General features: G+C 35.1%; 1 protein-coding gene across 3 annotated transcripts in view; it reads right to left on the reverse strand.

The window, feature by feature from the left end:
- RB1CC1 (RB1 inducible coiled-coil 1) overlaps window positions 1–25,437 on the reverse strand; it is a 65,989-nt gene that overhangs the window by 14,316 nt on the left and 26,236 nt on the right. For all 3 annotated transcript variants that reach the window (XM_059860528.1, XM_059860514.1, XM_059860521.1), the window contains exons 6-15: window positions 23,148–23,350; window positions 21,598–22,033; window positions 17,500–17,670; window positions 15,525–15,709; window positions 14,395–14,581; window positions 14,232–14,313; window positions 13,339–13,400; window positions 12,232–12,335; window positions 9,687–9,813; window positions 2,810–4,725 (exon numbers count right to left, since the gene is read on the reverse strand). In XM_059860528.1, the coding sequence (XP_059716511.1) occupies window positions 2,810–4,725; window positions 9,687–9,813; window positions 12,232–12,335; window positions 13,339–13,400; window positions 14,232–14,313; window positions 14,395–14,581; window positions 15,525–15,709; window positions 17,500–17,670; window positions 21,598–22,033; window positions 23,148–23,350 (3,473 nt within the window). The remainder of the gene's footprint in view (window positions 1–2,809; window positions 4,726–9,686; window positions 9,814–12,231; window positions 12,336–13,338; window positions 13,401–14,231; window positions 14,314–14,394; window positions 14,582–15,524; window positions 15,710–17,499; window positions 17,671–21,597; window positions 22,034–23,147; window positions 23,351–25,437) is intronic.

Raw genomic sequence — 25,437 nt, forward strand, 5'->3', positions numbered from 1 at the left:
ACTACAGCAACAGTGACAATGCTTAACTTTATTATTTTCAAGATACCAAAAGCACATATCTTCAGATTGGGGTTTCTTTGCAAGCAAACACTTGCACTGCTCTAAGATGACAAAGGATGTACTTAACAACACTGCTACTGTTCTACCACATGGGCATATACTGAATATACAAACTATTATGCAGCAGCTAAGCACTCAAAAAGCCCATAAGAAGCTCTAAATAAAAGAGCTCTGAAAGCCAGCTGAAGTTGTCAGAGTGGCTAAACAGCCTCTGACATTCTAGAAGTTGGAAGTAAAATAAGGAGAGAAAAGAAAATCATGAAACACTCAGAAAATTTTTTTTGTGCCACCAAGTAAACATTTTCGTGCTTGATTAAATTTCAATTTATTTCTAAATGAAGCCTAGCTAGGAGAGAGAGAGGACATGCACTCTGCAAAGCTCCACTACATGTGGTGGTCTGACAAAAGCGGCTGGGCAATATGAAGATGGCAAGATTCCAAAGCAGTAATTACATCTTTAAAGCAGTTGGGACTCCTATTCTACTTTTAACATTCTTTAGAAGATTATAGATATTTTAACTAAACAGAAAACTGTTTCAAAATGGTTAACAAGTCATTAAAGATATTGTGGTTTTCTCTACTGTTTTACACTACTACATAGTGCAGAAAGAGTAAATGAAACTACAAATGCCTTGCAGTTTTATTATCTTTCCTAATTAAAATGACTTGATTTTCAGACACACCTAACCATGTTAATTTTTATACTGCGGTAATGCATGGATAGCAAACATTTCTTTGTTGCCTCTTAATATTTTTGCTAGTTTTCACAGAAGTTCAAAACCTAAATTCCTGACACTAGTTTAATACTCAGGTCAAATGTAACAATCCCTCTCTCCGTCTGTACCTTCTGGATGGCTTATGTAACATTACTCTTCCAGAAAACAACAAACATATAGTCACATGTTAAACAGAAGTTGTTTTCTACCATTACAACTGCTAAACAATGAGTGAGAATAACAAATCAACCTGAGTTATTGACATAGCTTGGGGCTTTAGGAATTCAAAAACCAAACAAGTAAATTGTGACTTCAAAATCTTAGGACAGATTTACTCAATATATAAGCCCTTTGGAGATAAAAACATAGTATATCTAGATTCCTAGGGGAAAAAAATTAACAGCAGAAAAAAGGCATAAAAAGAAGCCTGAGGAGGCAAAAAATATTTCAATGTCACACTAAAAATTAAATTACTTTACAGAACTTGCTAAAAAATGAACAGCACTTCTTTCGATTGAAGCAGATAATATTTCTTTGAAATACATTGTCTGGTTTATCCAGTTTGGATAAGAATACACACAGCTGTAATCACAAGTTCAAAGTAAAGTGTAGGATTTTTAAAAAGTCTGATGACACAGCTACACCTTTTTCCTGTTGAGTCAAATTTCTACAGTGCATAAATACACAGAAAAGGAAAAGAATGTAGAATTTATCATTTTTCTTCTCATCACACCATATTTCATTAAGAGAATATTTTCTTCAATTAAGAAGGGCTGTTCTTAAATTTCATTATATCCCAATCTTAATTTAAAGAAACAATATTATCTTGATGCATTTCTTTATACACTGACGAGCAAACATAGGCACTAACACAGCATCACATAATGATGGATTTGCTCACATGAGAAAATCCTGAGGTAGCAGACAATTCCAGTGAAGTAGATATTCCCATTTCCCTTGGACTATGCTGTTGGACTGTGCATGACCTCCCCTCTCCTACCTTTTTTTTTAACAGTACATTGATACTAAAAATTTAAAAGCTAACTTAAGTCTGTACTCATTTTTTGCGGTATTCTTGCTTTCATGTCAATTTTGTCAATTTTATTGATCTTTTCCCATTTCACATACTTGGTATAGCCTAATACCTGGGAAAAAATTTCTCTATAAAGATGTTTTACAAACAAGATCTATCTGCTGCATTGATTCACATCAGAAGAACATAAATGATAAATGCTAGAATTTAAAAAAAATTACTGTTGCTAAGCCCAAGTCACATGGAAAAATTCTACTATTTCCATTCTATAACAACATAATGCAGGCTGTAGGCAGGCATTACAACCTCATAAGTATGAAAGATATGATAGAAAGAATAATTCTATGCATTCTTGGCTAGGGAAAAATATTTTTAAAATAGAAAAATCTCAGCAGAAACTAACAAAGAAAAATGGTGATGTTAGGATGTTCTTTAAGATTATGTTGCACCTTAGTGTTTCATTATGAAGCTCAAACTGAAGACCCTGAAATAGGTAAGTGGGGCAGCAAAAGTCAATGGAAGTTCATGTGGCCATGGGACAGCTCTCCTCAATCCTGTATAAATTCCCACACAAGTTTTCATGCCCCATTATCACCAACTTGGCATACAATTAGCCAATAAAGAAAGTTATCAGGCTACCTAAAAGCCAGCCAATGCATGCTCCCACAGCCCTAGCAGAGCAAGGATAGGAAAAGAGAGAGGGGCTAAGACCATCAAAATTGCAATTTGCTACTGTGGAAACACTCCTTCAACATGACTGAAATATAGAATCTTCATCGCTGTCTTGAAATAATCTTGTGTAAAATATTTTACAATTCTTGAGATTAACTACGGAAATGGGAACACCACTACCTATAAACATTTTGAAATGTGAATACAGAAACCAATACAGAAAAACACTATTACAAATACAACAATCTTAGTTACTGCACAGTATGTCAGGAATATACCATATTGATTAAAATACTAGGAAGACACAGTAACTTAATTCTTACAGTACCTCTGATTCACTTGCATCTCAAGTTGCAGTATTTTTTCCAAAAGCCCTTTTTCAGCTGCTTCCCTCTGTAATTCCAACTCTTTACAAGCACTTTGTACTGCATCCTCTTTTTCACAATTGAGCTTCTGAATGAGCAACTGCCTGTCTTGTTCTTGGTTAGATATTAACAGTTCTTTTTCTTCCTTTAGCTTATGGATGATAGCTTCATATTTTTCCTGCTGCTCACAGAGAGACAGTTTTTCTGTTTTTTCCTTCTCTAGGGCAGTCATTTCCAACTCTAACTTACTTTGCAGTTCTGTTATTTGCTCTGAAAGTCTTTTTTCTGCCTCAGCAGTTTTTTGATGAAGAAGTGTTACTTTATTTAATTCAGTTCTAAGCAAATTTGTTTCTTCTTCATACCTATTTACTAGCTCAGAAATACACTGATCTTTCTCAATTGTCATCAGAGTTCTTAGTTCTGATAAGCCCACTTGATGTTCATCACTGCTGACTTGTATTTTATTGTTTAATTTATCTATCTCCTTTCTTAAGCTTTCAGTTTCCTTGTCAACCTGAGATCTTAAGGTCTCTTGTTGCTGGTTTCTGCTTTCTTCCAAAAGAAGCTTCATTTCATCAGTTTCTGCCTCTTTCAGGGCAAGTTCAACTTCTAGTTTGCACCTCAAATCAGACAGATCTGAAACCTTCAGTTGTAACTCTTCTACTTGTTGTTGCTTCTCTTTGATAACTACCTCATGAGATTCCTGCATTTGTTCAAGTCTGTGCTCATTCTCTTTTTTTAATTTATCCAAACAGTCCTTGTGCTCAGCTAGGACCTTCTCAAATTCCTGTAAATGCCTGGCTTGTAAGTTGCTTTCCAGTTCTTTTAAATGGCTTTGCTCTAAACTCTCAAGTTCTGCCCTCAGGAGTTGTAGTTTCTCATTGTTTTCAACATGAAGTTTTTTCAAGTCTTCAAGTACAATTTCACGCGACTGCCTCAGTTCCTTGATTTCAAAATTTTGGGTCTCCATTTGACATTCCAATTCAAGTAATTTCTGGTCTTTTTCATTCTGAAGGCAAACTACAGCTTCTTTCTCATTCTTTACCATTGCAAATTCATCATTCTTATTCTGAAGAACTTCCTCAAGACCTAACAAGTCACCTTTTAACTTTTTGATTTTCTTTTTATTTTCTTCACCATCCTCCAATAATTTATTAATTTTAGTTTCATACTCACTTTTCAAAGACTGTAATTCATTTTGATGTTTATCATTTAGCGTTTTTTCAAGTGAAAGCTTTACCTTTTCAATTGTATTTACTATTTCTAAGGAAGTACATTTTAAGGAATTAGAAAAGTCACACTGTTCTCTTTGTACAAGTGTTCTGAAATGGCAAAGATCTTCTTTTATGCCTCTTAGATGTACCTTTGAGTCTTGAGCAATAACCCTACACTTCTCCACACAAACACTGAGAGAAGCATTTTCTACTGAAACATCCTTTACACAAGAACTTGTATCTTGCATACGCCTACTGTCTATTGCATTGATAACTGAAGAATAAAGTGATTCCACCATCATTTCTGGGCTTTGTGGGTCACTTATGACATTAGGAGACACTGGATTTTCTTCTATTACAAATTCATTAACTGCTGACATAAAGTCAGATTCTGGACTCTCTGCCAATGAATCCAAGTCTAACGATCCTTGCTTAAGAGCTTGCTCCAAGTTTGGATGGGCAATAGTTTCAAAATCAAACGTGTGAGCATCAATGCTGTCTGGAGACAATTCTTCCAATGGAGCTGGGGGACACACAGGAGGACACAGAGGACCCTGAAGACTGAGTGATGGAGGAGTTCTTGAAGAGGTAGCAATTGTGGTTCCTGGAGTACTTTCCATCCTTGGTGTGGTAGCAGATTGTGGCGAAGCTTGACTGTTGGAGGCCTACAAGTTATAAAGCAAGAAATGAACACAAAGTGATAAGCAGCACTGTTAATATTAAAAATTAATTCAAAACCACCAGGCAAAAGAAGAACTTTAAAAAATCAGCCTTATTATTTGTAACAATCCAAAATATGTACTACTAAAACTTAAGCAAAAATTGCAGAAAATCAAGGAGATCTTCCCTTAAGTTTCAGAAAAGCATCATTTGTAAAGAAATAAATACTAAATGCTCACCTAGCCGAAAGTCCTATGTAGAGCATAGCCAACTGTATCTTACCAGTCAAAAATAGGCACTGGTTCTTTACAGCCTACTTATTTCTGTTTTCCTAATAATTTCATTACTAAAATTTTTTATTCTATTATTGCCAATATTGTAATTAAAAACTCCTTTAGTACCTTATGCTATTAACTATCATACACAACAGGGACTATGGAAGCCCTAATGCCAACAATACATCTATAGATTCTTAAGACAAAAATATAAACCTTAAGCTTCAGCAAGTGCAGAACACATTCCAATGTAAGCCAAAAAGCAATGTACAGCCTCAGTATCCACCAAGGACGCATTCCTGAAAAAGTTTGTAATAGGATGGATAGCAAAGCAATTTTTCCTAGGAAAATTACAGTGAAACACATACAGTTAAAATACGTAAGGCAAGTAGCTGTGACACACAATTAAGGGGCTTGCACAGGATCATCAGGATTACAAACTGGAAGAGATGCAAAGTTTTCTGAATATATCAGAGCTCTGAAAGATCCCAGATGCATTCTCTATAACAACATAGCTCACCTATTACCTTGGTCTTCCATCCTTCATCACTAAGAACTTTTTGATTTTATTCATATAAGAAATGTGACCACCTTGAAAAGAAATAGTTCCTGAAGAAAAACTCATTGGAATTTTTCTAGCAGAAAATTCCCATAAAATGTTCAGTCTCAAAGTGCTGGAAATCTGGGGGTGATCTTCAAAAATCTAACACTGCCTCCCAGCTGATAATTCTGTGATCTTGCTCATGCCTCTTTCCCACACCATCCACACTGCCTCAATGCAACTAGAATGCATGTCTGGTTTTCTTTACTATGTTAGCTATTATTGAAGAAACCTCTGCCATCCATTGAATTCAGCTACTTGACTAGCAACAGTTAGTGGAGCTTGGCAATAAATGCTCAGCAACAGCAAAAATCCCAGAAGTGACAGACATTGATCTGCTGTCATATAAATAGCCATTTTTTGCTGTCTCCATCTTGTACAAATGATTGTTACTCAAAAAGGGACCTTACCCTCCTCTGCACCAAGGAAATATTCCTTAAAGGAGATATGGCGTCTTTAACATTTCTCAGCTGTGATTTAAGAAGAATCTATTTCCAGTTCCAACGTTCATCTATTTAGCTAAATACATTGTTAAAAAAATCTTGTGGTCATTGCATACAGAATATTGTATTTACAAAAAGTGAACAGGACACGAGACAAAAAAATGAAAAGGAAATGCTCCTTTTTGAAGGATTCTATTAGCCCAGGTTTAAGCATTTCCCTTGGACTTCATTTCAGCTTGTTGTTTATCTAAGAAAACTTACAAAAATAGATGTTGAAGGGTACTGTGTATGCTGATACATGCCTAAGCTCAAAGCATGCTGTAAGTGACAAACATCTACCATTAATACACCAGAAACAGTAACAAAAACTATCATCACAGATATCAACCGCACACTAAAAAAAGCAATTCAAAGACTTTGAATATGGGAAAGTCCTACAGAAACCCACATGCAAAGGAATGATACTATCTACTTTTGGCAACCCTGCAGAATCATCCTAGAAGATAAAGAGTAAGGATTTAGCATAAAGAAGAAAAAAAAAAAAAATAGTCACTCCGTGGAACAACAATGAACTTTGTTTCCTCATGACCTGGGGCTGTAGCACACTACATGCCTCAGCAGTGGCTTTGGTGAGTTGGGAGTCTAATGAGAGCACCAGATTACTGCTTAGAGGTGAGTTAAACCTCACATTTTGAGTCTTTGAAACTATACGAAGACTTTGTTTACTGAGAAGCCTGTGCCTGCCATCTAGTCTGTTTACAATCTACAGGCAGCAATGCATGCACATATCATACACTGATTTTTGTAATGACAAAGGAAAAGGAGTCAAGAGCAAACAATAAAAAAATAGAGACATAAAACCGGAATTAATTTCCAAGTTCTCAGGTATTGCAAGACTATGTGCCTTGCTCTAATTATGTTACTACAAAAAACAATAATAAATTCTCAGGAAGATTTTAAGCAGTGTTTCAATTCCAAACAAAACTAGAAGAAATGGAAGATTTATGATCTGATTTGAAAAGCCAGCTTCCCTTATAACAAAAACTTTTAATACCAAAGGATTGCATATGGAAATTGCCTACTAACCATGAAGAAGACACCTTAATCATCTTACCCATGGGCACCTTAGCTTTTCCTGGACATCTTTAACCCAATTGCTGACCAGCTTAAACTCTGTATTATGGAAATACAGCAATATCTTTGAGGCTATTAAATTACAAAGAATAAGCAGAAGGTTTTAAAAATGAAAATAGATTTCAAAGTATTAACAAACTAAACAAATATCCACAAAAATGTCCTTGAATCACTCCAATGTAATACTAAAGTAAAAAATTATCATTAATGTTCTATGAACTTGAAAGCTGAAATAATAAGAGTTAAATATAAATACTCTCAACACCTCCAGTAAGTAATTCAATCTCCTCTGACTTGCTCTTTACTCCCTTGTCTGCAGTCACAACTTTTCCCTCCTGCCTAAAGCAACTATCAAAGGCCAGTTGCTGTGGCTGATGCAGTAGGATGAACTTCCACTTGACTCAGACAGAATTCAACTGCTGCACTACCAACAATCCAAGGAAACTATCCCAGTCAAATGTGAAGAACAAAGCTTCTGCTGACACTAGTATGGAAAGGGAAATGCCAGGGTTGAATGTGTCTCTTTTGTAGAGTATGAGAATAATAATATGGGACACACTCAACACCTGCACAGCCAACTCTGCACTAAGCTGGGACAGTTCACCACCAGAAAAAGTGGATGTATGAAGATGTAGGTATCTTCATGACAATTATTAAATGTTTATTCATTCTTCTAATTATTTATTGTGAAATCCCAATATTGAAGATACAAAAAGGAGCATTTTAAAAATTACTTCAGTAATTCAACACAGGCAAAAGTAGTATAATTTATAAAAACACATCTATATTAGCTGCAGAGCAAAACAAGACAGAGAATGACCTTGCAAATAGTAAAAAGAACATTGCCTTTGAAAAATAAAAAATCTGACAAATCTGTTTGCTTCATTTCTAAAAGAGTTCAAATGAATCACTGAAATGACACACAGAGATGGGCATTTTCAAGATGACATCATGAATGGCCCAGCTCTGATTGTGCAATGCAATTTGCTCTAAGGAAAGAGACAATTATCCAAATCTGTCTAAGCACCTGACATTTCTGGGTGAGTGAAGAATCCAAATTAGTCCAACAAAAGCAAAAGAAAAGAGTGTATTTTCCTGACTTGGCAAACATCTTTTTCAGTACAGCCAGATACTTATAAAATATTTTCAGATATAGATGTCTGAAGAAAAGAGGGGAAATTACACACTTCACAAATTCAGGTATATTTCCTGCTTATCTTTCTACTGTTATTATGCATACTTTGAATTAAAACCTAAATTCCATATTCTTCTGACACGGCAAGCCTTCATGAAAAAATTGATTTATTAGAACAACTGTCACAATCTTAATTTCTTACAAGATAAATTTCAGGATTTGGGACTCCATATTGGGAGTGAATATCTATATTTTAGAGCAAGGTCTGTTGTAAGGGCATGTCAGAAAAGACCAAAATTTCACAGAATTTCACTTCCAGCAATTTCAATGGCTGTTACAGTGTTCAGGCCCTAATATTCTTATTCTTAATGGCTGCTCATTTGAAAAACAATCTTCAATCTTCATAAAGAGAGAAAATAGCTGGGAAATAATAGTTAAGTAAGACACCTTTTCTATATTACAGAACAAAGACCAGCCCAGACTTCATATTTAACACAAATTAAAGATTTTCAATAAATCTGTTCAAATCCCAGAGAAATCAAAAGACAGAGAACTTCATGTCATTTGGTTTAAGCAGGAAATTGCCATTCAAAATTAAACATGCCCATAGCTTTATCTGTTATGTAAGATGCTTCCCACTCAGCCAAGTGCGTACAACAATTTACACTGCAGACAATAATACAGTCCCTGAGAAAACCTACTGATTTTCTACAGCAAAAGAAACCCAGTTTGAAGCAGTCAACTTCACAAAAAATCTTAAGCATTGCAAAATTCACCCAGTGTTTCCCCAAGAAAGGCCACAGACAGAAGCTAAAAGGACCCTATTGGGTGTATTATGGAATTTAGAGGCTGCATGCACAGAAGCAAAAGTGATTGGCAGAAACAGTTTCTAGGGGAAAGAATCTGTTTGACAGGCAGAGTGAAACTAGGAAGGGATCTTTTTACCATCTGTTCCTTCTGTACTCAAAGAGAAAAATTGCACAACAGCCAACCAAAGCCCTAAAATCTCCTTAACTGCTTGTGCCAAAAGGACCTAAGAAACAACGCAGAAATCCAGAGAAGTTACAAATTCATTGAATACACACTAAAGCAATGAAGGCAGAATGCATGCGTTCTGAAGACAGAAGATTTGAAAGTGACAGAAAACAAATATAAACAGTGCAACTCTACTTCTACAACTTCTGTGGAATATAAACATCAATTAAATATTCTCAGAATATTTACTAGGTCATGATTAGAAAGAAAATTTTCGCAGTTAATCTTCATATCAGGAAAAACAAATGCATTTCAAGTTTTTGATGAAACAATGTTATGAAAATATTCTACTGTTTTAAATATAATATTCTCTTTTTTTATTGATAAAGAAAAGCAAAAATACCTTTTGCTCATTCAGCAGGTCTGTAATAGTTTGTGACATTTCATCCAAACTCTGTGCTGCCTTGACCAGGTTATGCAGAGCACGTACATGCTGGTGAAGAGGTTCAAAGTCACAAAGTATGGGAACCCTTAAAAACAGTACAGGATTACTTTTTTCCACACTGTTAGTTTAACACTCCAATCTATTAAATTATTATGTATACGTTTCAACAACACTAAGCTTGCCTCTGTATAAGGTCCATATACTCTTAATTTCATCTTTTTTAAATGGGAAAAAAGCCTACAAAGACTCCCTGGTATTTTTGTTTAAAATTAAAAACTTGGGCACTTTTAAGGAGTCCATAACAATTAACACAGTAATGAGCAAGTAATTCCAGCCTTTCCTCCTAAGGAAAGCTTTTGCCAGTAGTACCTAGAGTTCCAATGACAGTAACAGAAGTGATTAGATCTCTAATTGAAGCACTTGTGTTTGCAAATGACTATAATTTTGTCTCCAGTTGGATTCTCTCCAATCCAGCTCTTCCTCTGAAGAAGCAATTAATTCTCTACTGTTTTATTTTCATGATAGGTAACCTAAATTAAACAACTGATTAATGCATCCTGATCACATTTCAAGTGTGGCAAGATAAACTGATAACATGGAGCAAGAGTTCATCTACACTAACAATATAGTAAAAGCAGATGACACTTCAATGTATGCTCCATTCTCTATTCAATATCTAGGGCAAGTGTATTTTTGCAGAATTAAGATTTCAATCATTGCTCAAACATGATTTCAGAAGACGGAAGCACTGTAAGTAAATTAAAACATCATTTTAATTATGCAGCTGAGAGGTTCAGTGTTGACAGAAAAGGACTTTGTGCTGGGTCTCAGTTTTGCTTATTGCTTGCTCTTTACATGTTAAATGAAAACACCAAAGAAAGTACTGCTCTCAAGTTTCTTCTTAAGATCAGCACCTACCCAAGGTGTGTGATGGCTTTTGCCCACACAAGTTGCAAGTTCACCACTATCCTCTGTATTTTTCACCAAATGTAGCCCTGAGCCCAGAATCCAGGAGGTATGACATAATCCCACCTCTATTGCCATCAAGTGGAAAGCTATGTCACTACAATTCAAACTAAATAAAACATCTTAAGTCAGTGATTGGTTTTCTGACAATAGCAGGGCAAAATTCTTCCTGAACTCAGTATAAACTTCCAGGAAGATTGTAAAATTCTCAAATTAAACAAAATAGGCATGCATTAGGAATAAGATCCCATAATTGCACTTTTTTCCCCACAAAATTGATGAGGAGCAACCCAAGGAGCAGAACAAGAGAAATTAAAAAGGTACATCAGCTATAAAATTACCTACGGCAAATCCACTGTGATGCTGACTAAGCTCACTACACTTGTTAACTCCACCAATGCTACCATAAAGATAGCCAGAAATTCTGAATCAAAAAGAATGTCAGTCCAAAACACAGGTTAACAAAAGCAGTGAATCCAGCTCCTGCCTTATGCACCAGTAACAGGTATTAGATTTACTCTGATGGTGGACCTGACAGAAGACAGTAAAGCATCCTAGTCTGGCATTTTCCTTTATAAATGCAATCCCAACTTTGTGGGACTGTGGCCTCGGAGCTAAAAAAAACACCCAAAAAATGAACAAACAAAAAAGAAACCCAAAAAACCAAAAAAGAGGAATCACAGCAAATCTCAAATCTCTAATTGCAGATCTCTTTTAGGAGGAGGATGATGATCTGAATGTGGTCATACTGATAGATCTCCTCCTAGGCAGAACCTTACATACAACTTGCTACTACCCATTTCTGGCCCATTTGGTTGGCATTTTTCCACCTTGACCGCTCTGAGTTTGGAAGCTCACACTAACAGTCATCTTTTTCACTAAGATATCTTCAAGTTCTAGATAAGGAACTAATCCCATAAATTGCTTGTGAGACAAACCAGTAGCTTTCCTGTCTACATATGCATGTCTGCCTTGCTGTTGGGAAGTAAGAAACATAGAAATAGAGCTTCTATTCAAAACGATGGATTTCCATTGACAGCAGAGGCAATAAGAGAATGCACTTTTTAGCAAATTCAGTTTAATAAAATTGGAGAAAAAGTAGTAATTGAATAGAGATCTCTGATCTCATGCTGAGCTAAAGACATTTATTTTATTTCCTACAGAATACCACACAACAAAGAGCAAAAGAAAAAAGTATCAAATCTCATTCTGATCTGACAAAACATAGTTATGGGTTTATTTCAGTTTAAAACTGATGGCAATTTTTTTTTGCTTTTTAGCTCTGAGGCAGATCAAAGGAACACCCTGAAATCCTTTACACCTCAACACAGAATAGGTATGTTCAAACCATCAGAGCTTGATACATATGTATCTGCATTTAGTCAGTGAAAATCATTGCTTAAGAATGGTAATTAGATCAGAAAATATCCTTGCTTGTTTTTTATGGAAACTGACCCAAGAGGGTGAAAAACTGATGGGGATGGGACCCCCTGGGAAGCTATTTCTGTACAACACAAAGTGTAAAGAGGTGCCTTACCTGAGTAATGGCTGTACTTCTGAAGGACAGAAAGACTGCAAAAACTGCAAGTCACTCAACGAGATATCTGGAAGCTCACTGTCAAATCTGCGAGGTTTTCGTGTCTGTAAAGAAGATATTAATTTACATATTGCTGTAAAGCATCAGGTGACTAAAGAAGGATCAAGAAGAGTTTAATAACTAACATGGAAAACTTAGCAGTAAACTGATCTCTTACACAAAAGATTTTTACCTTTTAAGAGACCATGTCTGGTCCTTTGCCCCTAAAAAACACTCCTTACACTTGTAATGATTAACTATCCATAGTACTTGGGCAGCAGTAGAATAGAGTATTCCAGTTGGAAGGGAACTACAATGAGCATATAGTCCAAATTCCTCCATATTACCAAGCTTCATAAACATTATGGATGTGTTTAGAAGTTAAGGGATATGAGATGGCACTGAAGCTTTGATTATTGTGCTGCTACAAATATTAATTCAGTTCAGTATTTGAGACATTGAAGTGAGTAGCATTCTTATTTTCCAAGTATCCTTTAAATAAAAAAAAGGCTGAAAAGGAAAAGCTGAAAAGGTTAAAAAGGCAAAGTGAGATGGTAACATTAGAAGCAGGGAGTTAGCTTACTTCAATTAACCAAGCTGTATGAAATCAAAGCTAACAGGAAATGCTTAATTACAATGCCCTCATGTTATCAGCCAATTAAGAGGCAAAAATGCTTTTCTACTCATCCAGTTATTACACAGAAAACTTTTACTTGCTTTTACCATCCAATTAATTTTATTGCTCTATTATTCACAAGACAATTAGATGATCAAATTATTCCTCCTGGCTTCTTTTTTCTGATCATTAAGATTAATTATTTTTCAATACCACAGACTAAAAAAGGACTGCACTACTAAAAAGGAGAGCTGACATTTCCTCTCCCACCGCACTGTAAGTTACAAACCAATGTTAATATAGGTCACTTGAAATGGCAGAGAACACTAGCTCCCAGCTTCTTCATGTGTCACAGCAATGCAAAGGGCACATAGCTTCAATGAGTAAAGCCCAGGTTTTTAATTTATAAAACTATATAGAAATTAAATAAACCCAAAGATATGAGTACATACACAAAAGGATGGAGGCCAGGAGTCAAGTCCTCTAAACAAACGATTCCTTAGAAAAGACTTCCCTGAAGAAAAAACCCAAACAAACAACTTAAAGGAAGAAATGCAACATCTCAAGAGAAAATCAACTGAAGTTACTGCAGCTTCATAGATGAACTACATTTGGAAGCAATACTACTTATATTCATGTCTACATAAAATTGCAAATGACCACAGACATTACATAAAACCCATAATTCAAGCAGAGCTCCCTCACAGAAGTCTCTCTTGCGTAATGTACACACAGGCAGAAGCCTCAACTTATTCTGAAATTTTCACTGTAATCTTCCTCATCTTTCCAAAAAAATTTGATAAACTTTCACTCAATTTTCTTATTTGACCTGTCCATTCAGAACACAAGTGGCAGACTTTGCAGAAAAAGTAATCAAAATTCTTCTAATAGAATCTTTATTTTTAATTATGTTTTTAAAACTTCTGGTGAAGTTAGACATGGGTCTTAGTTCTTGGATTTTTCTGGAGTAGTACAGAGGAAGTCACAGCAGTACCCAAATATTCAGTAACAGTTTTAGAATTGTTATTTAAAAGAACAATAAAGATTACAAGACATATTTTAAGCACAAACTGCATTTAAGTGTGATAGTGAGAAACCAGATCTTTTACAATCATTCCACAGCTTTCACATTACTTTGGATAATCTATATGAAATAGTTAATTGATTTGATCAATGGAAAAATATTTTCTTTGTAATAGGACCAGTATGCAATTCCTATTTAAGTAAAAGAAAATTTTCAGGTCTTGAAATTAGAATATGATGAAAATTATTGTTCTACTACTAACTACAAAGACAAGAGACATACTTTAACACAATTCAACTTTACAGAAGAGAAAGTACTTACTAAAGAGTTTACCAAAAGATTCCCTTTTTGCCTTTTCAGCTTCATATAGATGTTTCCCATCTTTTATTAAAGCACCTGCCCACTGTGAAAGGGGAAAATACATAGTCACTTGTTTATTTATACACTGAAACAAAGGTTTGGTCTCAAAGTTTTATTTACTTACCTCCCTGTAGTGTTTTATGAACATTTTTCTCCTCACAACTTCAACAACAGCTAAACAGTACATCTGAGGAACAGTGCTGAGAGCCTCTACAACTTTGACCCTTTCTAGGAGCTCTGTTACAAGACGAAGCAGTGCTTGTAGTTTCTCTCCATCTTGGTCAGCATGAAGCATTACAAAACAACACCACCTACAAAAGTAGATTACACTTTAGAAGATCACATCTTGGCAATTTATTTTTTTTTCATTTAAATTAGATTAGCAACATGTCTGGATGAAATGAACAATGACATCATTTCACATGGGACAACAACAGGCTAACTGAAAGTACCGAGCTGTTCAGCATTCAGTAATCACCTTGCAGTTTCCTATTAGTTTCTCACAACAGAATACCCATATCAGTGATCAAAAATGGACCACCATTTGAATTAAGTCATTGGTTTTGAATGTCTTGGTAAGACATTCAAGTTATTAGCATAAATAACCTCAGGAGTAGTACTAATGCAACTTTCTCCAGTAGAATTAAAAAAAGCTGATACATCCTGAGCAAAAAAAACCAAAAAAAACCACAACTACTTTTTGTTTATAGATCTTAAAAATACTTGTTGAAAAGCTTTAGCAAGAGGTATTAAAGGTTAGAATGCTGTTAAAGAAATAAGAACACAACACTGTTTGAGAAGTCCACACTATGTACTCACGAACTACAGGCAACAGCCACTGTAACAAATTCTCTCATCTTGTAACCACATCTTCAATTCCCTTAATCATACAATCAATAGAAAAATTTCAAGCACAGACACCACCATAATTAAACCACAGGATAACTATTGGGATGATCAGCTGGTGTGCTTGAGGAGAAACATTACAGCAACTTCACCACCAGAAAAGACTTAAGGTGGAGGTATATCCCACAAGTAATAAAAAACATACAAAATTTTTACTGACAGAACTGAAGCAAAAGTGAAACAAATACAAACAAGTCAACATCAAACAATCAGGAGTATATACTAACAGAGACACTGCAATATTTACACTCTTGACCTTTTCATAGTAATCATTTCCTTCAGACACACATTCCTTAAATAGCCTTGCTGCAAGGGGAAGTACTATAAAGTTGTGAAGTGTTAACTTACTTCAGTCTGACTTGCAGATTATTTGCAAGCTCCTGTTTGGCAGTGGTACACTTCTGTTTAATATCTAACAGTTTTCTGTGATTAGTTAACATAATCATCAGCTGATTTGCATGACTCAAACACAAATCAGGCAGCACAGAAGGATCTTTCAAGTTCTCAGCTCTCTTCTGATTAGCCAAAAATCCCTAGAGGAAGAGACACATTTGTTACACAAGCTTTGGGACAATCAAAAAGCGTGAAAGTGATACATTTTCTCTAAGAATGTAAGAATTTTAACAAACTTACTGTAACCACTGAGAAGTATAACAGAATGATACATGGAGAAAGCAAGTGTCAGAGTTGCTTTCTTTCAATTCTATAGTCCAGTCCAAATCAATTTTGTTCCATATTTCCCTACCAAATAGCTACCAACACAACCCTAACAGAACTTCACACAACTAACCAACACCAGTGAAAGACCACAAAACTTAATCAGCAGAAACATAGCTACTAGGATGGAGTGGATCAGCCATCATTCTAACTTTTGCTAACAACCTTCTTCCCAACTTCTGGCATTTGAAAGAATAAAGATCACCTAGAGCATGTTCAATACTACTGTGGGCTAAAGAATTTCTATTTCTTGCCTAAAGAAATTTCCACATGAAACTAATTCTTCTTAAGTGGCAAGATGAAGAGCCACACATGTTATTTGCATGCAAACTGTACACTTACATCATAAGCAAAGAAATAGACAATTTATAAAAGGAAATGGTAAGGAAGAAGATTTGAAAGCTGAAGTCTCTGCCAAGTCTTAAAAGGTACAAATTCTAAATTTACAGTAGCATTTAAAAAAGGTGACAAAGTCTCTTTTCAGCTGACTGTAATGCTTCTTACTCCAAAATGGGATTCACAAACTCGAGGTAGGCTCTTCATCCAAGTGAAGAAAGAAAAAATAGCTAAAAGCACTACTCACAATAGAGGGCAACCAAGCATAGGGATGGGAAGACTAGCTCAGCCATCAAGCTAATTCACTTGAGTTTAACACTGGCCTACAATATAAACATCACGAGACTGAGATTTAGCATCTGCTTCTAAACTTATTCATTGAACCTATCTGGAGACAGGCTCCACTTTTAAACAATGCTGCCAAAAGTACTGGTTGTATCCACCTTCACATGTCAAACCAAAGAGCCAACAGGGAGCATTGTCCCACACAACTTTCAGCCCAGCACTGCCCTCCTCAAAAGGGGCCTCTAACTTCCCTCAAAATAGGGAGGCAAGATTGTTCATTTATCCCTACTAATAATATATCAGTGTGTAAGCAGGAGTAAGAAACTCATGCCTTTAGAGTCACAACTCCAAGGTCATGGTGAAAATCTGAACATCATCATGTATTGCCAAATAGACTTTTTTTTCCTTTCAGTAGCAAACAAGACATTAAAGGACAATACTAATTATCAAGTTAACTGAAGCTCTTTACAGAAACTGTATTTAATAAAATACCATTAATATGATACTGAAGTGTTTGTTAAAAATAGGAGCTATATATTTTATACTTAAAATAATCTTTACCTAAATTTCTTATCACTTAAAATGACACTGTCCAGTGAAGGCATACTACTTTTTCTCCTTACTACAATACTGATGATCAACCATTAACCTATTCCCTGACCCTGTATCACTGAGCGATAAATTACCGAAGATTCAGTATCTCCCTTCAAAATTAAAATTGACCTACTTAACTCATATTAACTATCTCTAAAGTTCTGATTTCCTAGCTGCAGCTTTAAACTACATGAAATCATGACAAGATGTAAAAATTGCTAACATTAAAATGTCAAATTATTATGAAATAGCACCATATTGACTAATCCCTGTGTGACACGTTGAAAACTATCGTGCATAAAGACATGCAATTGGTTCATTGTAACTTTAACAGCATACATATAAAAAAAGCCTATCATCTTTCCATGTTGCACACACAACTGTGTATTACCTGAGCAAGTTCTTTTTGTTCATTCACCAGTCTGCTGCAGCTTGCTATCATCTGGTCCAATGCATAGAGTCTATCCTCAAGACCTTTAATAGCCTTCATGTTCTGATTATCTAGTTTGGCGATAGTTTGGCGACATTCTGCCAGAAAGGGTTGGATGATCCTTGGATCAAGCTAAAAAAAATAATTTATTAGTAGTTGACACACTGAAAGGTGGTTTAAGTTAGCTAAATGAGGGTTTTTAACCTTTTTTTTAATCTAGTGTATGACTACATCTATCATCTGTTTCAGAATTCTGAGTAAATGAATATGTGGATTCTATATCACAGCATGAATTTTTCTGAAGTATTCCAACCAAACCATCAGAGAAAGGTGGATCTTTATAAAGAGAAGGAACACTGGGACAAGGTGAGGTGCAGGAGGAAGAAGCACTTTGTAGCTAATGGACAGTCTGACCTGTGACGGAGTCCATACAGTTACAATCAAAACCAATCATGAATGTGGCTCAATGGAAAGTGCAGAAGGGAGGGCATTCAGAAAAAGCTGCAAGAACTGCAAATCTTTTCCCACTAAATGAGTGTCTACCTAAAAAAGTAGATAATTTCTAAGCAACTGGAAAAGACCCCATGAAAAATAGCCTATGTGTCATGCTTTTAGCAAGAGGCTTTTTTCCTAACAGAAACACATTCTTGAAGTTGTTTCATAATATCTGAGAAAAAAAGAAGTATTTGAAATATTAAGAGTCTAAAAATGTCCACAGATATTAAGGGTGACTCTTCACACTTCACTGTAAGAGTAGTGAATTAAAATAACAGTTCTAGAAACAACACAGGCAATTGCTACTTCTTATGAAGGTCAGAGTTTAGTGTAAATGTGAAATGCATTAGTTAAGAACATAGTAAAAATCATTAGGTGATAGCAAAGGATGAACAAATTTGCCCAAATTTATCCAAAATGGATATGGTATGCCATTTCTTACAGGAGAATCCAGTGAAAAGGATGCTATTTGTGAGGTCACACTGGCTGTCACAGCACCGGCTTCTTTCATCAACATGCAGAGTTTATGCCACTTACAGAGCATACAAATCAACTCCACCCTCAAAAAAAAGCAATTATTTGACTCAACAGTAGCATAAGTAAAAGTGTATTTCCCCCTCAATCTACTATTTAACTAAGCTTTCACACACAGCACTTCATCCTGGAAACAACCTTCTGGGGGGCCTAGAGAGGAGAAACATTAAAAATTAAGGAGCAACTATAAAGAAGAGATCTTCCATTCACTTCAAACAAACAAAATCTAAAAAAAAAAACTTCAAAAAAACGTAAAAAACCAACAAAACCAGCCTACCAAGAACTTAATGGGAAAGTACCAAAACCTAGTAATAGCCCAGAACTCCTCAGAATAAACAATGCTGTTATGAATTTGACAAAATACATCCAAACTCTCTGAAAACAAAGGTTAATTTTTCATATGTGATGTCTTCTGAATCTTGGTCTTTTCTCAAGTCACTTGTCCATCTTCAAGAAACAGTAACAGAAGTATTTAACCAAATTGATTTTACAGGATCATCTCCACTGCCATACTATTCAGGATTACTCCCTAAGACATCCTGAATTAGTCCACTGCAGCATCCAGAAGAGTTTATTAAAAAACAAAATACTAAATAACAATATGGTGGGTTTTTTTCCTTTTTATGTTCTTAAACTAATGCTGTTGTATCTCTTTTTCCAAAGAATGGCTATTCCTTTCATTCTTTTCTTACCTATTTCCTCCATCCACTCTTTTTATCCCATCTTTACCCTAACTGCATCTGTAGGATCCATCTCTACTTTCACTGGTAAGTACTGTTCTTTTCATCTTTTAAAAGTAGCTTCCATTTCTAGCCTCTTATTTAAGTGGCTACAACAGCACTTAACAAAAACATCTGGTTAGCTCCTACTTACCTAGTGCTTTTACTGCAGCCAAGAAGTAGAAGTGCCATTTTGTAGGAACATCTAGAGGCTAGAACCATCAGAAACTTAGCACTCTGTGCAACACACCAATTATGTCAAGACTACCAGTAGCAAATGGATAAACCTCTTACTATTGTGCTTAAAGCTTTCAGGAAAATCTTACCTGAATTCAGTTTTTGAAATAAGAATTGCAATCACAAACCATTTGTATCACTCGTATTTCTAAGAAGAAAAGAGCATGGAAAAAATGCAGGCAAAACAATTTTTAAAATTTAGTGCCATTTTATTCTATTGTTCCAATTTGCTTATATTAAAGTGTCACCTCAAATGAATATTAAAAGAAAACTTATGTTGCAAGATATTTATTTAGGATTTTCTTTTCCTTTTCAGCTGCAAGCCACTTCTGTTTTCAACTAATTCTAAACCAATGCTAAGCAAAGATTCAATGCTTTGTCTGCTTTTGCTGCTATCAAAACAGAGTAAAATAATGTTTTCCTATGGAGAATAGGAACACATAATTTCAAAGCTCTGGGAGTTTTCTGTGAACCAAAATGGATCAGGACTGATCAATCACAACTGCTCTGGTGATGGCCAGAATACCCTGACTGAAGTACCTTCCCTACCTGCCAATTTTACTTATGCCATGAATACAAAAAGAAACTGCATTTTTTGCAGGTTCAATCACAACTTTTTCCCCATAAAAACTGTAGTTACAAAACAATTACAATAGTCGAAATAAAGGATTTCTGCCTAATCTTAGATAAGACAAGGACAGAAAAGACAAGTACAAGACAGTGCCTCTAAAACACATTATATGTGTCAGATAAGACTACAAGCTGATCAAAAAAGGTAGAGTATGTACTTAACCAAAGTATTCTTAGCATTTTTGTGTCATTTGGAATGCCATACTTTATTTGGAAGCAATTGCCTAATATCCATCTCTTCAAATACTGATCTTTAAAACTTTTAGAACACATTTGTGTTCTGTTAGTATTATGTAGAAATGGAATTTATTGTCTCACAACCCATCTAGCAGGTTCTGTTACTCTTGTTTCGTAATAGTAGAAAGCACCTTATAGCGCTACTGAACAAAGAGGATGGAGAACCGTCTCAGGCTTCAGCCAATATGAAGTTTTTAGCACACAAAATTAATACTTGTTTTTGCTAAAGAAAAAACCAAACTTGTTATGTCCAATCTTTTCCTTAGCCTTTTCTGCACTACTAAAATCATAGACAGTCCTTAAAATTAAGCCAAATTCTCCAATTAATTTTAAGACAGAATCAAAATATCAATGTACAGAACTGACCATACCATGATGTTCCCTACAACAGTTGGGTTTTAGAACTCACTGATTCAGTCTTCTAATCCTACCTTACAGAGGGAATAAAGTGTCAAAGACAACAGAAATTGTTTTCGTTGTTCAAGGTATGTTGTGTTATAATAGTATATTATACCTATGCAAACAAGGCTAGACAACGTAAGAAATATCAGCTACAGTAAAAGCAAAGAGAGAAGGACAATTATAGGCAAAAGAAATTTAAAAGGTTGTAATGCTCACTGATTAAAATATTAATTTTGAAAGTAAAGTGAGCTGTTGTATTCTTCCAGCAGCAGAAATACAAACTGACTGACTGGGTCCTTCTGAGCACCTCTGCATAATAAAGCTAATAAAGAAGTTTGAAATATAAATTATAAATTTATCCCAATCAACCATATTTTTAAAATATATTTTAATAGAGGTTTAACTATTTTGGACTCAACATTAATTTTCATCCAGGAAAATGTTTTTATTATAAATGTAGCTTCTATGAAAAAGGCAAAGAAATAATAGTAGTGTCACTTTGCTTATACACTACAAGAAGCTTTTGGCTTTCCAAAAGAAATGGCTATTTGAAAAAGCAAGATAATAAGCATTCATAAAATTAGACATCTTCCTAAAGATCAAATTCTTAACATTCAAACTCATAAAACACTTTCCCCACACTTATCCTTCCCCAGTCTCTGCTTTGGCTTTCATTCAGAAAGTTATCCGAGAAACAAGCCACAAAAGAGTTGAGTCAGTCACTTCAAAAGCACCTGCATGTGGAAAAAAAAGCTGCAGCCTTCAATGCAATGCAATTTGATTTAAAAAAAAATCATGAACTTACCCGGCTCATGGAATCAAAACATTTTCTGACCAGGGATTCAACATCATTAGGTCTATCTTGAACATTAATCCAGTCTAACAAAGACACATTGAAGGAAGGCTGATCATCATCTTTCAATTCTACTGACATTTCATTGTCCTGGACAGCAGCACCTTGACCAGACTCCTTATCATCTTTTACATTTCCAGGATCTGTGCCTTCCAAAGCTGAACGTTCAACTGACTTGCAAAATGATGCTAACATTGATTTACTGTTCACTTTAGATACATCAGGATAAAGCACCAATTCAGGAGATTTCCCATCCTCAGTTTCTTCACTTTCTGCTCCTCCATGTTCAGGTGAAGACTCCAGTCTTCCTAAACACTCTCTGTAACTATGTCTTGTTAGGCACTCCAGCAGCGGTATCTTGGCCATGATAGAAACAGCAGAACCCAAGCTTTTTTAAAAAAGTGAAAAGAAAAAACCCATCAGTATCCAGAAGCCAACATGATACGAAATCTTAGATAAAAATCACCCACAATATGAACTGCTATTAATTTTAGAATTGAAGTAGATTTTGAAATTATTTTGCTACTACCCTTTAAAACTTCTGAGCTGAATATCATTATCATGGAAGGACAGCTAAAGAAGTCAAAGGTTTTGCTCTCTTCCACGGCTGAATATGGTATCTTCTGCATATCCAAGCTTATATTGAATGAAAAAAAGTGATAAACAGAGACACCCACTTACTTCTTTGTTTAAATGCACAACTGGGACTTATGTTTCCTGTCTGCATGGATATCAACACTTCTTATTAGAGCTTTGAGTGCCCTCTGTCTGACTACTTCTGCAGAGTTCAAATAGTTTCTATTCGGTAAAAGCTATGAAGCTAAACTTTTCTTTTTTTTTTTTTTAAGACAAAGCATATTTATGGTTTATTTTTTTAAGAATCCAATATCCATTTATATTCTATTAAGCAAAGCACTCATAGAACTACCATAATACTACAGTGGCTACAAAGACAGAAGAGATTTTCTTTGAAGTAACACCCAGAGTTTGCAGGACACAAGTACAGAGACATACACACACACTAGATATATATCTACATACATGCCCCCCATCCCTTCCAAAAGTATACACATTTGCTAAAAGTTTATGTTATCCCTTCATACTTTCAACACAGATTGTAATTCTAAGTATCAGTTCAAGTTGTTAAAAACCAATTAATTCAAAAGTGTAAACAGGTATTTAAAAATGTTAATGTCTAAATTTGTTATCCAGCTTTTTGTAGTGCACATTTGGAATAACTCCAGTTCTTAAGCAGCTGTTCATTAACGAGCTTATCTTCCACATAATTCAATACAGGTTTCTTTGTGCTGACAAATACATGGAAAAATGTCAGTTTAAAAAAGTCACTAGCATAGAACAAAAAGAATGTTCTCCATGACACATAATCAAACAACTACATGCTTGATTAATCAGAATAAGCAGCAGACATAAAACACTTCAAAAAAGTAAGTTTAAACTTGAGTAGATTTGGAGATTGAGAATGAATTTAACAGCAAACCTACTGTGTAAGTTTCAATTTGATATCATCTATGGACTGCAAATAGCTTGAATACACATTTTCAAACTTGTAAAGCAGCTTTTGGTAAGAGTATGTACAATCTTCCAAGTTAGCCATTATAGCAGCCCAGCCTTGATGCTGAAGATGTTCATCATGTACAAGACCTTCACAAAAGGAGCAAAGCTTCTTGGCAACCTCATACATTTCCTGAAAAAATAATCAGCAAAATACTAATCAGGCTGTTGTTGTAACTTTATTTAAGATATTAATATAAAATCATGAAATTTATACAGCTAGAAAATGGTACACTTAAAACTTCATAAAAGTAACATTTAAAAAAAATTAGGAATAAAGGAAGTTAATTAGATGACAAAAAATTATGTACTATTTACTGAGAAGAAAACTCTTCATAACAGAGAGGTGAAAACTGTAGTTCTAAAACCATCTCATAAAATTAATCAAATGCTGATACTGTAAAATATTCAGGGTACACACACATGAATAATAACCCTCATACTAATAATATGATAGAAAAAGCTGGCAATCAAGGTCCAATAAGGAGTACATTTTTGAAGAGCCAAGCAGAAGCTCAGAACAAGACAATAAAATGCACAATCAGTCAGCAAAAAGCACAGGTGGATCAGGTGCAAGAAGGGATGCATGAGGAAACAGCAGGACAAATAATTTAAGTCTTTCATTGATTAATAAACCAGATGCAACATGACAGGCAGAAGCACAGTGTCCACAAAACTCTAAAACATACCCTGAAACTTGGCATCTGCAACCCAATGTGGAAATTAAGTTTTCCGTTAAAGTACTGGATGACAGAGACGTTTTACTGCCATAATAAGGTGAGAATTTACTGCCCCACTTGGCAAAGTTAAAACAGAGGTCTATATATGGCAATTACCAGATCTTAATAAAAGTGTACTAACAGCAATGCCCATTATAATCAATACCAAAGTTTCAACTAGTAAGAAGAGAAACTACTTTAAATTTAGCAACTTTAAAAAAAGGCTGTTCCCCTCAAAGAGCCTATCAAAACATCAAAACGTAATAAAAAAGGCATACAATAAATCCTTCAGCTCAAAACATTACCAGTTGGAGACTCCTCGGAAAATACTTTCTTGTGCACAACTATACTTTAGGTTTTAGTATCTATCTAACCTACAAGAAAAAAGTCTTCTCACTTTTTGCAGTTTGAGCATGCTGTTAAACCAGGACTGAACATAACTCCCTCCCCTGTGCCATCATACATGTGAGAAAATCATGCATGGAAAAACAACTTATACAAAATACAGTGAGAAAGCAGTGTTAAAAACCTAACACATCCATGTATTTCAGAATGCATTTGCTGCTGAACACATGGTTAGCAGCACATATGCACACTCAAAAAAATTTAGGGGCCAACAACACTTCCGTTCTGAAAGCACAAAACTGCATGGCATTTTAAACAAACATTGCACAATACATACTGTAAGTTATGATCATTCTTCCTGTTTCAGAAGTCCAAGCCTTGTTTCATGCAGCATGACAAAATTCTACTGTCCTTCAAATTACTGATAGCTAAGCTATCAGCAGATGAATGATGAATATTCAAAATAGCCATATATGCAACTGCAACAAAATCCTAGGTTGCTAATACGAATTCTTATCACTTTGTTGTAAAGGTGCTATTTCTCTTCTTGTTTTCTGAACTTTAGCAGCTTCCTGCGCATGTGAGAATGATGATTCCCCGTTTGAAGAGAATTGTTATTTTAATTGCTCCAGGAACTCTTGCTTCCTTAGTCAAAAATCAGCCAATAACACAACTGGGATGGTACCCAGACAATGCCAAAATCTGTAAGTAATTTTCTTCAGACTATCCCATGTCTGGCTGTACAATTTAAATGTATATAAGTTGATTAAAGCAATATTGACTTGAACATTTGAATATTGTTTTACTGTCTTAAATTGACTTTGTATACAAGTACAAAGGCAAATTGAACTGCATATAAAAAAAAGCCGAATTACTGCTTCCTTAGTTATTATATTAAGAACCAAAAGAACAGGCTGTTTTAACCTAAGATATACCAAAAAAAGTATACCAATAATATAAAGCTGAAAAGGTAACTGAGTGTCTGCTGCATTCTAATGTACATCCTGGAAATGTACACAAACATTTTACTTTAAACTCACAAAGATTATTCTCTCTCAAAGTCAACCTTCTGCCAAATGACGAGCCATACCACTCCAAACCACTATGAGCCATAGTTCCAGAAGTGAGAGAATATACAAAAACACACATTAGTTTC

Source organism: Haemorhous mexicanus, chromosome 1 (assembly GCF_027477595.1).
Source record: "Haemorhous mexicanus isolate bHaeMex1 chromosome 1, bHaeMex1.pri, whole genome shotgun sequence".
Taxonomy (NCBI): domain Eukaryota; kingdom Metazoa; phylum Chordata; class Aves; order Passeriformes; family Fringillidae; genus Haemorhous; species Haemorhous mexicanus.